Here is a 16,703-nt window from a genome sequence, read left to right on the forward strand (position 1 = left end):
AAACACAACAACAATAGCTAGTCAGTAGCAGGTAGGATTTGGATCCAGGTCTTTGTTACTCCAAGTTCTGTACTCTATCTACTATAGATAGTATGGTATCAAAACCTTGACTTAGCTCTGGGCCCCCCAGACCTCATTACAAGAGGGAATTGGAAGCTTTCTCCACATGTTGCATTCCTATACGCCACCATCTGAAGAGCTCCACCCTCCAAGGGTCTAGGTAAGAGGGGGCCACCAAGGATGCCGACACTGTTGTTCAGGCCTTGCCTTCAGTAAAACTGTTACCTGGGATTATGGTAGAAAGGAATGGTGGAGTGAAAGAACAAGACTAGAGCATTGCTCCATGGGATCCTGTCATTGACCTTGGGGGGACAGGCCTGGCATCAGCCCTTCTCGAGAACTCTCATGGAAAGGACTAGAAGAGTGATGTGGCATCCAAACTGTAACCTACCCAGGATTAGAGGCATTCTTCACCAGTTCACTTCCCTACTGCCATTACCATTGACCTTCTTGTTGCCTGCTCTGCTCACTGCTCCCCTAAATTTCCTGTGATTCAGATTTGATATCTGGTAATGTAAAAATCTCTCTCTTTTTGTATATCTCCCTGATTTTTCGTCTCTATCCTGCTTAGCCCTACCCTTCTTTAGTCCCTAAACTTCTATATCATCTTCTTCTTTGGGTCTTATGTAGTTGTGAACTCTTAGGAATGGTAGTGGGTCATAGTAGATTGACTGATGGTTTTAGAGACTGGAAGACCTGGGCTCAAACCCTGCCTCTGATAACCATGGACAAGGCACTTCATTTCATTAAGCCTCCATTTTCTCACCTGTAAAATGGGGATAATGATAATCATTCCCTACTTTACTTTTTTGTTGTGACACTCAACTGAAATGATGAATGCAAGCCCTTTGCAAACCTTAAGTACTGTATAAAAGACAGTTATTAATACCATTAATAAATTCTTCATCCTAGATCTTTTTCTCATACTCTTTTCCATCTTCTAGTACTCAAGTACTCTCGATTTTTTATTTTTTCTGGAAGATATCCCATGCTATCCTCTCCATGGTTTTGACTGATCTGTCTCTCACTATCCCCTAACATACCAGTCCAGGAGGAAGAACTGGTATACTCCTCAGTCTCCCTTGACACAATGGCTGTCCCTGTTACTTTTATCCAACAACTTATTCTCCTTTGAAATTTACTTTATTCATATTAATCTCCCTGTCCAGATCCTTGTTGCTGTCATCTAAAATCCTCTAGTTCCCTCTCTTTTCTTTCTCAAAAGTTCAGTACTTGGCTCACAGTGTTTCTCTCTACCCCAAATTCTATTCTTATCCTTGAGGACTTCAGTATTCATTGGAAGGGACCCCAGAAGCTATGTTTAATCTATACCTGAAAAAGAATTTTCCTTATAGCACACCCATTGAACAAGTAGTCATCTAGACTTTGCTAGAAGACCTCCAGTGAGGAAGAACTCATTACCTCCTCAGGTAGCCCATTTTATTTTTGGGTAGCTCTAATTGTTAAGATAATTTTTCTTATATATAGCCTATATTTTCCTCTTTGCAATTTCCTATTGTGTTTCTAGTTCTGCCCTCTAGGGACAAATAGACAAAAAAAATAACTAGCATCTGTATTGCACTTTTTGGTTTGCAGAGTACTTTACATATATTAACATCTCTGATAATCAAAACAACACTGGAAGATAGGTGCTATTATTATCACCATTTTAGAGATGGGAAAACTGAGGCAGGAAGAAGTTAAGTGACTTGCCTAGGGTCACACAGTTGATAAGTGTATGAGACTGTATTTAAATTCAAGTCTTCCTGACTCTAGGTCTAGTGCTCTATCAATACACCCTCTAAGTCCTCTTCAATTTGGCTCTTCCTCAAATACTTGAAGATAGCTATCATGTCTTCCCTGAGTCTTTTCCAGGTTGAAAATTCCGAGTTCCTTCAATTGATCTTCATGAGACATGAACTTCACATCCAGCATATGAACTATCTGTCTCAACTTTTAATCACCTACAAATTTGATACACATGCCACTTATGCCTTTATCAAAGTCATTGATTAAAAATAATTATACACAAAGCAAGCATGGATCACTGGATCCTCTCCTAGAGATCACATACAGAAAGGGGGCTGGATTTACAGGGAGCATCTGGGTTTGAATTCTGCCACTGCCACTTACTACTATGACTTTAGATAATCCATGTAACCTATTAGGCTTCAGTTTCCTCATCTGTTAAATTAGAGGACTGGACTAGATGATCGCTTGCCATTATAAATCCATGATCCTATGATCTCTTTCTAAGGTTACATGGAACCATCAGTGATGTCTTTGCATTAGGTCATTTAGCCGTTTTTGAGTCCGCTTAATCCCTAAATCTTTTAATTCACATTTTTCTATCTTGACTACAAAAATATTTTTTCTATGGGAAAATGTGTTCTTAGTTCTTAGTTCTTAACGAAATTTTGGAATTCATCATGTTACTTAGTTGAAGCTTTCTGCAATAGATTTCAAAGGCAAATATAGAGATATGACTCCTAAGTGGTGAAATGTTGTTATGATGCTGAGTACTTGTGTAAGGGATGGAGTTCTTGTGACATAGCCAAATGTTGTTCTATATACTCTTTGGGAACGGCACAGGGAATAAAAGAGAGAAAGACTTCAAGGAAAGATGGTTCTGTAACATGTCCCTGATTTCCAACTTGGCTTCTCTAGAGACTGAAGAATTTCCCTTGAGTGAGATCAGATATATTCATTTATTCTCTCTCTCTCTCTCATCTTGCTTCCAGTAAAGAGCTCATTTACTTTCTGGTATATTCTAATCTGTAGAAATTCTCCAATTTGTTTTAGTTATTATGCTTGAATAAATGGATTTACTTGCTACTCGCTATTTGTTATGGTCTTTTGTGTGATCTCTCTTTGGTGGGAAAGAGTTAAACTGTGAGTATAAGATAAAGTCTAGTAACCAGGGAAGCAGATTTTATTCTGAACCTATTGTACCTTTAGACCAGCAATATTTAAGGCAAGAGGAAAATAGATATAATTATAGTCTAATATCCCTCTTGAAGATAAATGAGGGAAAGAGCAAGTGCTCAGCCATAGCCCTTCTATTCCCTTAAAGGCAGAAATCACAGGCATTCTTATAGAGGGATGGGGCAGATTTTATCTAGACACAACTACCTATGAATACTATGAACCACACAACTATACATTGAGACAATCTAAGTGGATACAATATATCACGTGAGCATATCCATTTTTACATATAAATTATTTGGGTATTATTTGCTGGCAAATATTGCTGACATGATAATGGCATATAGCAAATACTCACAGGTTTGTCAGGTGTAAGAGGGAACCTTTAACTGTTGTCTACTAATGCTGCTGTCCCAAAGTGGAAAGGGTTGCCTTTGAAGGTATCAAGTCCCCTGCCCCCGAAAGTCTTCAAGTGGAGGCTGGGTGACCATTTGTCAGATTCCCACTGCACAGGGTTTTATTATGAGGAAATAATTTTTAAAAACCTCAAGTGCTATAAAAATATGAGTTGTTTTGATGGTTGTTCTTATTGTTCTCATCTTCTGTTCTGTAGAGTTCAGACGTATAAGTTCTGGATTTCTCTGAATTTTTCATATTCAACATTTCTTAGATTTTCACTTTTCAAAGCTTTTTTATGTTTTTATTTGTTTCTTAAGACAATCTGAAAGCTTAGTAGGGCTGGTGTTATTCTTTTAGACATATAGATACTGAAGCTTTGAGATTAAGTGGTTTGTCCAAGTGAGAGGAAATGTGAGAGGAAAATGTGAGATGGGAACCCACGTCTCCTCTGTCAGTCTTGCTGTCTGTCCATTACACTGTTTTGGTTTATTTCAGAAGAAGAGGACAACATAGACCATGCAAAGCTATATGTTGGAAAGGTAGACAGGATGACTGGAGGCTTTTGATGTTCGGAAGAATAGTCTTATTATTCCTGTGGGGTGCTGAATTTATGTGCTTCACTTCATATTCTTCGAATTGATTGATTGCATGTGGCATAGGCATATCTCTTCTCCTTATCCCAAATGCATACCACTCAAATGAAATGGCTAATTTTCTTGGTCTCATATTAGGAAAAAGGGATAAAAGGAGGAGCAGAGGAAGGAAGAATAAAGTAGAAGTCTGAACTGAATGAGCTAAGAATGCAAGGCTCCAGGGGATTCTTGCTGATTGCTTGAAATGGATAGACCCAGATAGACTATATAAAATCTGGTTTGGTTTAGTATTAAAGTTACAGTGTCAATACATTTATAGCTATTTTTTATGAGTGATTATGAGTGTTAAATGACCCCTGTAGGAGGTATGCAGCTTCAAATGAAAGGATCTATTTGGAATAGTGAAAAATGGAGGGTCCTTTTTGGCCTTGTTTCTTTGGGGAGAGAGGTTGTTGGATAGGGAATTTGCAGAGTACAGTTATTCCTTCCACATTGTGAGGGTTAGGGGTGTGGCATCTCCACAATCTGGAAAATCTGTGTAAAATTTTTTGGCCCTCCCTTTGTATCAGAGAAGGTCTGAATTTTTCTTTTTCTTTTATGGGGGTGTTTACAGTATCTTATTGTAAAATTTGGCTTAAGTATTTGGTCATAGACTCTGTGTCATCTGCTAGGCTTTGTGTGTCACCTATGGCTTCCACAAAACTCCCCTAAAATCCCATTTAATTTCTTATGCTGACCTGTGATATATCAGAACCACTATGGGGAAAGTCATGATGTGGAAGGGATAACTATAAAGAGCTACTATATTACAATGTGCCCACCTTATAGATGAGCACCACTGCTCTCATTCTTAAAATATTCTTTTCTTTTTATATGAGATGCAGCTTTGATTAGGAAAGTGAAATCCAACTCTATCAAAGAAAGCCCACCTACCCTCATCCCATGTACTTACTTATAGAACCAAACACAACATTGTTTTTGGTGAGAAAATTTGATTAAACTTTCAACTTAATCCTCCTGCCATTCCTAGGCTCGTATAGTGCTCTTTTTAGGTGCTCCTCTAATCCAATTAGCAGTTCTATTTAACAAATAGAACTAGTACATTTTGCAATATGATGTCCAAGGAGATGGAGAGACAAACACCAATGAATACAGAATTCCAGTTTTAAAGGATTTATCACAAAGATTCATTTATTTATCTTGACTTGCATTCTCTCTCTCTCTCTCTCTTTCTCTCTCTCTCTCTCTCTCTCTCCATATATATATATATGAAAAACCTGTTACCTATCTTTTTATATATATATATATATATATGTACATGCATATGTGTGTAATATATATCTGTATAAATATATATGTAGTAAGAGTATATATCTCTCTCTCCCTCTCTCTCTCTCATTCCACTTAATAGTTCACAAATTGTTAGAAATGATGAGACCATGATGGTCAAACCAGTCTGAATACATTTAATTGATTGAACTATAACTTTAGTCTTGGTTTTGATGGAATTTTGAAAATTTGGGCCGTATTGCCCTGTTTTTTCCCTCCTTGTTTCTAGGCAGGGCTTTATTCTGAACTTGTCAAAACCTTTTGTTGAGTGAGTTTAAGTTAGTGAGAATTTGAGTCATGTAGTTGAAGGACTAGAGGCAGTATCTAAGTGGATTCTGAAGCAGGAACAGGGTCAAGACAAAGATAAAAAACATCGTCAGTGTCCCATCCTTCATTTTAAAGATGAGGAAATTAAGGTCCAGGGAGAGCTAATAACTTGCCCAAGATTACATAGGTAATTAGTAGTAGATCTCATATTTGAACCTTAGTTCTCTGACCCCAAATCCAGTGTACTTTCCACCGTAAGGACATAGCTTAGATGTTGTCTTTGTTCCTAGGCACAAGCAGAAGTTGCATATGCATAATTTAAGTTAACTTACTGACACGTGAAGGGCAATGCAGTCAGAATAAAAAATAAAGATCTGCATTGGAACAAAAAAAATCTTTGCGTCATATATCTTTGATAAAATTCTGACATTATGTATCTAGGGAACTAATGCAAACCTATATGATTGATACATTTTCCAATCAGACATGAAATCAAAAGATGTGAACAAATAGTTTTCAAAGAATAAAATACAGAAACCTTCTAAGAAATCCCAAATCCCTAATAATCAGAAAAATGCAAATAAAAGCTACTCTGAGGCATCACCTCCCATTTAACACATTAGCCAACAGAATAAATTGGAAAAAAATAATGTTATGGGGGCTCTGGGAAAGTAGATACTTTAATTCATTATTGGCATACCTGTGAATTGGACAAACCATGCTGGAAAATAATTTGGAATTGTGAAAAAAAGGGATAAATTATTTATAACCTTTGATCCAGCAATCCTACAACTAGTTTTATCCTCCAAGGAGATCGATGACAAAAAGAAAGGACCTATATCTATCAGTATATTCCTAGCAGCCCTATTTACAATATTGAAGTGTTGGAAACAAATATTTGACCAACAACTGGTGAATGGCTGAACAACCTGTAATTGATTAATATAATGGAATGTTATTGCGCTATAAAGAATGATGATTTTGAAGAATTCAGAGAAAGGGGGGGGGAATTGTATTATCTGATACAGAATGAAGAAAGAACAATATGTATAATGACTACAATGATATAAATGAAAGCAACATAAGTCATATCAAATACACTGGACAACTTTGTTTCCAAATTATTAAAGTTACAGCACACATCCTTCTTTGTTCTTAAATGGTATGTTTACAAAATGAGAAGTAACATGTACTGTGAGTTGCAATCCCTCTATTAGGCAGTTTTGCATAACTATTTTTATGAAAAAGTACCACAGAGGGAAGAAATTTGGGGAGTCACTGATATGTTAAAACAAAATTTATCAATGAAAATAAAATAAAATATCAAGTAAGAGGTCTCAATATTTTTCACAAGAAAAAGAAACAAGCTGTACTTAGACCCATGTAGTACTATGTAGCGGAAAATGAACAGGACAGTGCCTTGTACACAGTGGGTGCTTAGTATATGTTTATTGAATCAACTCAAATTGGCATGGATTCAGACCTCAGCTGAAGTGATTTGAATTGAATTCTGGTCTTAGCTCTGTTACTAAATAGTTGCATAACCTTAGATAAGTCACTCAGTATCTCTGTGTCTCAGTTTCCTTATCTGCAGAATGAAGAGTTTGGATCATGTGATCTCTAAAGTGTTCTTCTAGCTCTAAAATTTTGTTATTTAAAAATAAATCTATATTTACAGAGATGACCAATTCCCACATCAAGTTTGATGAGTTAGATGTGAAAAGCTAGACTTAATCAACTCCCTATATTATAAATTCCTGCCCTTCACGGTCCCACTCTAATTCATACTTTGGCTTGGGAATCCTTATTGGGGGAACCGGTGATTATCTTGTTTGAAAATCTTTCTTCTTCCCACCATCTTATTGACTCAAAATGTCTTCTCCTTTCCCCATCTCTGACTTCCAGCACGGAATCACCAACTCCTGTTACCCCTTATGATACTTCAACATCAAGAGGTATGCTTTAATTTTTCTTCTTTTAATGATACATGCTTTGTCAACTTGCAAACAAGGACAAAACTTGTAACTTTTAAGTCCACCACTTGAAACTTTCAATTAGCTTTTTCTTCTTCGTACAAGGTATAGGAATAGTTTTTTTTTTTAGAATCGGTATTCTTTATTAGTCATAATTGGTCATTGTTAGAGTCTTGAACTCATAGGACAGGGAGTTTGCAAGCAAACTTTTAGGGTACTACACTGGAAAAAAACCCATTGACTATGATCTTGGCAAGAAGCTCCATGTACTTTCGGAGGACCAGCTTAGCTAAGTATGGAAGACACATGGCTGGACCCTTGGTGTTGAATTCTTTGGCCTTGGGGACCCATGAAACAAAGAAAACTGAAGGACACGTCTCATTCTTTGGAGCAGATTAACACAATAAAAATGGCACTGGAGTTGGTGTCAGGGGATTTGGATTTGAATACCAGATCTTCCCCTTTCTATTTTTGTAACCTTGGGCAAAGCTTGTAGCCTTATCTTGGCCTCTGTTTCCTCATCTGTAAGGTGAGGGGGTTGGATCTGATGACTTCCAAGTCCCCTTCCAACTTTAGACTTGGGATCTTTGGATCCATTCTGATTCTGAAGTACTGAAGACAAGTGGTTGAAAAGGGATGCTAACATCCAAATGGATGAGAACAGAGACCATTTGAGTACTTGTGCTGAATACAAATAATTTACGGGAATGGTCAGTCAGCAGTCAGTCAATAGTTGACCAGCATTTATTACATGCTTACTGTGGGTCAAGCATTGTGGTAAATGCTGTAGATACAATCAAAGCAAAAAGAAAGACAGATTGTGAAGCAATTTCCTTTATTTTATGCTCTGAATTTAGCCTTAGTCTGTTAAAGGTTTAGATTTAGGTAATACCGTTGAGATACACAGTTTCATTTGTCTCCACAGATGCTGCCATCAGTGCATCATCCCCTAGGGTGGTTTCCTCTCAAGGTTCCTCAGACAGCGTCTCAGAAACACCGGATGACAGTGTAGGTGATCTCATGTTTGTTCATTACGTGTCCCTCCCTGAGCCCAGGGCTCTGGAAGACTTTTAGTTTGGAACCTGACTATAACAGCGTTGTGTGTGATTAGATTGCCACCCCAACCCCACCTTTTTGAAACAATGGCTTCTCCCTAACTCACCCAAACTGGAAATACAGCAGCCGGCCATGGTTGGCCCTAATTCCAATAGTGATTGGCATGGAAACTTTAACCTGCTCTGTTTTTTCCCTTCCTGGGTCAGTTATCCCCTCCTTAGGCTGCCTAGTGGCTTTAATTCAGATCAGACAGTGTTGACACCCAATCATCTTTAGCCCTATTGTCGCTCAAAACCCCTGAACTCAAGTGATCCACCAGCCTCAGCATCCCAGCAACAAGGGATGAGGGCATGAGCCACCACACCAGGTTGTTTACTTGTTCTTTGTGCCAATCCAATAATGTTATTAGAGGCAGGTAGGTGGTGAGGTGGACAGAGCACTGGATTTGGGAGCCAGGGGGGCCTGATTTCAAATCCTCCATCAGACACTTGCTAGATGTATGACCTCAGCCAAGTTCTTTAATCTTTAAGCCTTAGTTTCTTATCCATAGAATAGGGATGATAATAATGATCATAATAGCATGGTGGTCATGAAGAGCAAATGAGATAACACATGTAAAGTGCTTTGCAAACTTTTAAGTGCTATATAAATGTCATGTATTATTATGAATTGATTTCGATTCACCATTACAATTGTTATCTGCCTACAGTCATGATTTTTGTTCCCATTTGTCAGTTCTCATTATCTCCCACACCTAAGGCTATACTAGATATATTTCCAATTGTTAAATTTTCAGTATGAGCATTTACACCTCCAAATCAGTGCATTATTTATTGTTTTGTTGACTACAGACTTAAGAAAATGATGGAGGAAATGCTAATAATGCAGATTAAACTTAAAAGTGAGTTCTTTCTGACAGGCAGATGTTAAACATTTCCCAGCATATCCCTGGCCATTCTGAAGTTTCTATACGTTTTCCAGCATCTTCCTGCTCCCCGAAGGTAGAACCCACTCATTTTTTCATTCTCTCCCCTTCTTTGGTTTACTATTGCCACCTCTGTTTGGGGCTACTATTTAGAAAGAGAGAAAGGAGGGGGTAGAGGGTGGAGGAGAGAAAGGAATGAGAGAGAGAGAGAGAGAGAGAGAGAGAGAGAGAGAGAGAGAATGAATGAATATCTTTTCCCTGTTTTTCTGTTGCTCCATCCCCCTGGGGCAGTTCTGGTGGTCCATATTTTTGAAGCCACTCTCCAGCTCCTTTATGTTACCAAAGAGCATGGCAGTGGTAGCATTTCCCCTCATCTCCACCCTCTCGTCCTCACTTCTCTGCCAGCATTTCTCCAGCTAGTTATTAATCACAGAGTTCAGGAAAGCAGAGTCTCTCCCTCCCCATGAAGTGTCTGGGCTGACAAGCTTGTTGGACTGCTGCCTAAGGCACAAGTGGCTCTCTAACCTGGCTTCCTTCCTTCTTGGCTTTTCCCTTTTTCTTCTCTTACTTTTTTTCTTTTAAGAAAACACAGGAGATTTGCTCTTCCTGTTCTCCTTTCCCCTTAGCATGTGAGGAAAACCCTTGTTTTGTGGACAGGTAGAAAATTCCTCAATTTTCACAATGCTTGTATGCATATAGTCCTGAATCTGCTTCCTTCACATTTCCCCTCTCCCTCTGTGATTACTTTTCTGCCTGTACCTGGATTGTTTCCCTTTTTAAGAAATCTTGTTATAGCTATGCTTCCAATATTTGAATCAATACAGTATTTTATTGTCTTTTTCTTGGAGACCCAATTACTTGTATCTTTTTGACTGGATGTCTCTAGCAGCTGCTGTGGAGGCAAAAGACCAACGACACCAGCACACAGGAGGGCTGCTAGCACAAGTTCTTTGATCTGCTTTTCTAAGGAAAGCAACTGTAAGGGGTTAGCAATCTCACTTTAATTAAACATACATGTATCACTCACTTAGTTCAGGGGGGAAAGCCAGCACCCTGAACTTCAGGAAAGCATTGCATTAAGTAACACTCTGGGGCCACTAGGTGGTGCAGTGGATAGAGGGGGCCTGGAGTCAGGAGGACTTAAGTTAAAATTTGACCTCGAACTCTTATTAGCCATGGGCAAATCAAGAGGGGGCCTGGAGTCAGGAGGACTTAAGTTAAAATTTGACCTCGAACTCTTATTAGCCATGGGCAAATCATTTAACCTTGCTTGCCTCAGTTTCTTCATCTGTAAAATGAGCTGAGAAGGAAATGGCAAACCACTCCAGTATCTTTGCTAAGAAAACACCAAATGGGGTCACAAAGAGTTGGACGTGACTGAAAACGACTGAACAACAAAACAAAATAGCAAGTAATACTCTAGTCTCCACTGCTATTGTTTCTCACCATTTGAAACAAATGAAGAATGCATGTGTCTGTGCCAAGGGAAAATAATAGGAGAGAGTCTGGCACAAAAATAAGGATGATATACGTGCCTGTTGGTTCACAGAATAGAACCAATGAAACAGACTACTGATACACTAGCAGAAGGGGATGGACCAGAATACTGTTCTCTAAAGTTTCAGACAAAGTCAAATACTTTAGCAGACACATCCTAAAGTTCTTTGGGAGAGAAGGTAAATTTGTATATGTGGTCCCTCAGTAGAGTGAAAGAAACTCTTTGGTGAGGGCAGAACGTAGATTCTGGGATTGATGGTAGAAGAGCAGGCAGTTGGAAAGAAGAGACTTGGATTATCCTTGTTTGCAGCTGAGATGGAGATTAAATGATTCTTGGCATTTGGAAAACCCTTCTCTGAAACTTTCTGGAAATACCTCAAGTCAGATTAACTTGGCCTGGAGGTTTGGGGAGTGGTCCATAGGGTTGGAAGATCTTAATCTATCTGATTTTGTCGACTTGTTCTTAAGCCATGTTCTTATCCACAAGGACTTCTTTTTTTGCCATCTTCCTCACCATGGAAACTATTTAGCTATTGAGTTTTTTTCCCCCACAAATTGAATTTCTGGTTTGGTCCCATATAAAATACTCTGTGAAGAACACCCTTGTCCTGTGAAAGATCAGCAATGCAGGTTACCTACTCACTCAGGGGTTCTTAATTTGGGATCCATGGACAGATTTCAGGATGTCTATGATCTCAGAGGAGAAAAAAAATACATCTTTATTTTCACTAACTTCCAACTAACATTTATTATGTCCTTAAAGTGTTTAAAAATATCACCCTGAGAAGTGATCCATAGATTTCACTAGACTGCCAAAGATCTAGGACACAAAAAAGGTCCAGTCCTTATGCTTTAGGTTTTTAATGACCATGAGCGTTGGACTTGACCAAAGATGTAGGTGTATTTTACTACTTTTTAACAAAATAATTGTCAGATGTCAATGCTACAAGGATCACACAGCAAGTAAATCATGTAAAAGTTTGTATTGGAGAACATTTATTTATATGGACACACTGTTTGCTGTTCAATATGGATAGACAGTTTGATTTTGTAGAATCAAAACACTCAGAAATGAAAGGAATCTTAGAATAATTTTTAGTTTTCCCTTACAAATACTTTGATTCCATATAAATAGAGATTCTGTAATAAGATAATTACATTAAAATACCAATAAGGCAATATGGTCTAGTTGAGGAGTAGGGAACCTGTGGCCTTTGAGGCTGTGTTTTCTGATAATTGATAGAGAGCTCGTCTTGAAGCCATTAAGACCTGGGGTTAAGTCCTGCCCTTGATACATGTTCGCTTCTCAGTGAGAGTTCCCTCTAACAGTGAAATAATAGGTCCAGTCTCTATGCTTTATGAAGCTCATTATATTCGAGTGTGGGGCTACACTTCTGGAGTAGAAGAAGGGGAAGAGAGCTTTGGTCCTGGAGTCAGAAGGCCTAGATTTAAGTCTCTGCTGCTTAATAGTTATATGACCTTGGGCAAGTCATTTAATCTTGAACATTTAACCTTTTTGAACCTCAGTTTCCTCAAACAAAAAAAATGGTTATAATGTAACGGTAATCAGGTTTTTTTACTCACTGCTCCACAAGATAATTGTGAGGATCAAATGAGAAATGTATGTGAAAATCCTTCGTAGCTGCAGAAAGCTGTACAAATATCAATGATTGTTATTTGTTGCTGTGATTTAACTTGTCATTTACCAGGTACATTTCTGAACTAGTCATGATGAGTTATCGCTGCCTTTTAAAAATAACCATTTACAAAGGGACAGCTCTGTAATTTAGAAGTTCTGAAGAATGGAATCTTCTTGATCAAGAAATTACAAATCCCCTCATATCTCTGTGCCTTAGTTTCTCTATTTGTAAAAGAGAGATAATATCTGTAGTGGAGACCACATGATAAATATTTGTGGTGTACCTTGAGGTCTTCAGAAGAAAGACATTATGTACATATGCACCCAGTGAGCATTGGACTAGGGAGATCGAAAGCCCAGGTTTGGATTCCAGCTCTACTACTATCTCTGTGACTTTATGCAAGTTACTTTGTCTCTTTTTTTGGCCTCAGATTCGTCTATGAAATAGAATGTGGGAATGGAGAATCTCTAAGGTCCCTTCTAACACTAGCATTTTATGGTTTTAGTTTCTTGGCACCTCATTAGTCGCAAATGGAAAATGACAAAATAGAATCCTTTTAATTACTTATCTTTCCCCTCTCCCCATGATCCTCTATATTCTAAAATCAAATACTATAAAAATGACCTTTGAATTACCTAGACTACTGTTTCTTTCAATTATGTGGGTAATGGAGTTGTCTTTAAAATCACCATCTTAGTAATCTTTCTTTTTTATTTTCTTTTAATTCAGATTAACAATGAGATAGAAACTTTGAGAGAAAAACCTACAAAGCCAGCGACTGAACAGGTTGCAGAATTCATTATGCACCTTTCAGGAAAGCAGTACAGCGAAGAGCTACAGGACCCCTCCAGCCTGCGTTATCAAGATCTCATGCAGCAATTTATTTCAGAGGTTTGTGTCATTATAACTGGATAGGATGAGTGTGTGGGAGTAAACCATTACTTTGGTTTCTAAATCCTCAGTAGTAGATTGAGTTTACATAAGCATTGGATTATATCAATAATTGTCTCCTTCCTTCCTCCCTATTTCCCCATCTCCCTCTATTTTTTTTCTACTCTCTGCCTTCCACTTCCTTCTCCTTCATTTTATTCAAACTCTCATTCATAGAATTCCTTGGTCTAAATGTAGACAAGAGTTCTGTAGGGCTTGAGTTCTAGACTCTTTTAGTCAAAAAATAAGCCATAATTGACATCCTTTTTGTAAGATTTTGTTCCTGGGCAGTAAGGATTTGGGTATTCATATCCTCTTTCTTCTTACTGGATGGTGGGATTCATCACTCCTTTGTATTGATGCCTTTTCCATTCTCATATGATGGGGTTCTCCTTGACAGTGATTTCATTACTGTGGGTTAATTTCCTATGCTACATTCTGAGCACACATGGGAAATAAAAGCATGCCTCCCAGAGCCAAAGAGAATCATCACAACCATCATATGTGGTCAGTATAGTCCAAACTGAATTTTCCTGGCTGTATAGCCATGGAATAAGACTGTATGTTATGTGAAAAAAATGTCGGATGGGACAATGGCCACTTGGCATCAAGAAATATCTTGGATTGTCCGCCTAGCTCTCTGCCCTCAGATGAAGGAGCCTTAAAAACTCTTAGTATTTGGATCTATAATTACATTATATGGGTATGGAATTAGAAAAAAATCTAACATCTTAAGTACGTCTTGATCAAGGTATATCTGGGGTACCCACATGATCTTTGAATGGTAAGGAAAAGCCTCAATCTGACCCCAAGTATATCATCATCATCTTGTAGCTGAATTGAAAATTTCTACCATCAGAGTTGTTCTTTTGGTTTAGAAAGGGACCAAGGGGAAACAGAGTGCTATCTGCCGGAGTTTACTATATAGTCCACATATATTACCTGGATGGGGATGAAAGAGGCCTTTTAGTCTTCTTCATTTATAGTATGTACATTGACCTAGACTGTTGGATTAAAACATCTGTTTGATACTTTGAAGAACTTGATCCTTATGGACTGAGGTATAAGATAGGTCAATTTGAGGGGAGTAGAGGCATAAGAGAATTCTCAAGCCCTGGATGACTGGACCAAAAGGAGAACAATACAAATGATAATGATTGGGGATTGGGGGGAAGGTGGCAATAGGTTAGGAAACTAAGAAAGAATGATTAGAGAGGTATAACCCCAGAGTGAGAGTATCTAATAATAACGTTAATGATCATGATGATGATATGGATAGAGACTAGACTTGTGGTTTCATTGGTACAGGGAACTCCTAAGTGTGGAAGCTCCCTTTACCCATGCAGGTCATTACTTTCTCTACAATTCATAGTCTTAAAATGTTGCCTAGACCAGAAACATCAAGCATGCAGAACACGGGCACATGTGGCCCCCAATACTGCTGAGTTGCAGCCTGAACCATATTGAAGTGTAAATGGGAAATATTTAACAAAATAAATAAAAATACAAAATATGCAAAAAATAAAAATACAATAAGACATAGACATTTTAATATATGGTTTTCTAAGTCAGCATAGGGCCAGCAGAGATCCTTAAATATGGTTTAGAGGCCCTTGTTTCTATCTGAATTTGACCCCACTGGCCTAGAATACTGAGAAGTTAAATGTCTTGTTCAGAGCCACATAGCTAGTCTGTGTCAGAGGCGGGAGCTAAATTCTTCAAGGCCAGCTTTCTATCTACTATGGCATGGTTGCCACATAATAATCAATTAGCCAATTAGTATTTATTAAGTACCTACTATGTGGCAGGCACTGTTCTAAACACTGGGGATACAAAGAAAGGCAAAAATCAGTCCTTGCTCTCAGGGAGCTCACAGTCTAATGGGGGAAATAGTATGAAAATAACTGTACAAAGAAACTATAAATTGGGGGTAGCCTCAGGCAGATGAGGATGATGATGATGATGACACACCCCAGTGCAAATAGTTCGAAAACATTAAATATAAAAGAATTATGATAGGAGAGCAGCGTGTCCAAGACTCCTTATCTGAACGCTATTGAAAAAGATGAGAACAAGATGAATAAGAATAACTAGTACTTGCTTGATGCTTGAAGATTTGTAAAGTTTTTTTTTCTTCATTTATTTTTCAAATTCCTAAAAAAAATTTTTTTTTGGATTCTGAATGTTCTCCCTCCTTCCTACCCCTCTGGATCCACAGAGAAGGCAAGCAATATGATATCAATTATACATGTGAAATGATGCAAAGCATATTTCCATATTAGCTGTATATAATTCTTCCCTCTTTGAACCAATGATGATGAGAGTAAGGTTCAAGCATGGCTCTCCCCAACCATTTCCCCCCTCTGCTGTAAAAGCTCTTCCTTGCATCCTTCTTTTAGGTGAGATAATTTTCACCATTCCTTTCTCCCAGTGCACCTTTCTTTCTCAACCTTTATTATTATTGGTATTTTTGAAGATCATCCCAACAAAATTGACTTATGCCCATACCCTCTGTCTATGTAGATTGCTTCTAACTGCCCCAATGAAGTTCTTAGAAATTATATATATATTATCTTCTCATATAGGAATGTAAACAATTTTACCTTATTGAGTCTCTTATTACTTCTCTTTCATATTTACCTTTTTATACTTCTCTGGAGTCTTATGTTTGAGGAATGTCAAATTTTCTGTTCAGATCCGGTCTTTTGATCAGGATTATTTGAAAGTCTTAAAATTTAATTAAATATCCACATACCCCCTTGAGGGATTATACTCATTTCTGGGGGCTAGGTTATTCTTGGTTGTAATCCTGTCTCCTTTACCTTTCAGAATATCATTTTCCAAACCTTTTGTTCCTTTCACATGAAAGCTGCTAAAACTTGTGTGACTTTTTTTGACTGTGTCTCCACGATATTTGAATAGTTTCTCTCTGGCTATTTGCAATATTTTCTCCTTGACTTGGGAGCTCTGGAATTTGGCTGTAATGTGCCTGAGAGTTTTCATTTTGTGATGTCTTTTAGGAGGTGATCAGTGGATTCTTTCCATTTCTATTTAACCATCTGGATCTAAGACACTGAGGCTGTTTTCCTTTTTAATTTTTTTGAAA

General features: G+C 37.9%; 1 protein-coding gene across 1 annotated transcript in view; it reads left to right on the plus strand.

Moving 5' to 3' along the window:
- The window catches only part of IMPG2 (interphotoreceptor matrix proteoglycan 2), a 110,261-nt gene that overhangs the window by 42,660 nt on the left and 50,898 nt on the right, over positions 1-16,703 (plus strand). Inside the window, exons 6-8 of the mRNA XM_036742566.1 lie at positions 7,482-7,531; positions 8,475-8,557; positions 13,397-13,558. Coding sequence (XP_036598461.1) covers positions 7,482-7,531; positions 8,475-8,557; positions 13,397-13,558 — 295 coding nt within the window. The remainder of the gene's footprint in view (positions 1-7,481; positions 7,532-8,474; positions 8,558-13,396; positions 13,559-16,703) is intronic.

Source organism: Trichosurus vulpecula, chromosome 2 (genome assembly GCF_011100635.1).
Source record: "Trichosurus vulpecula isolate mTriVul1 chromosome 2, mTriVul1.pri, whole genome shotgun sequence".
NCBI lineage: Eukaryota > Metazoa > Chordata > Mammalia > Diprotodontia > Phalangeridae > Trichosurus > Trichosurus vulpecula.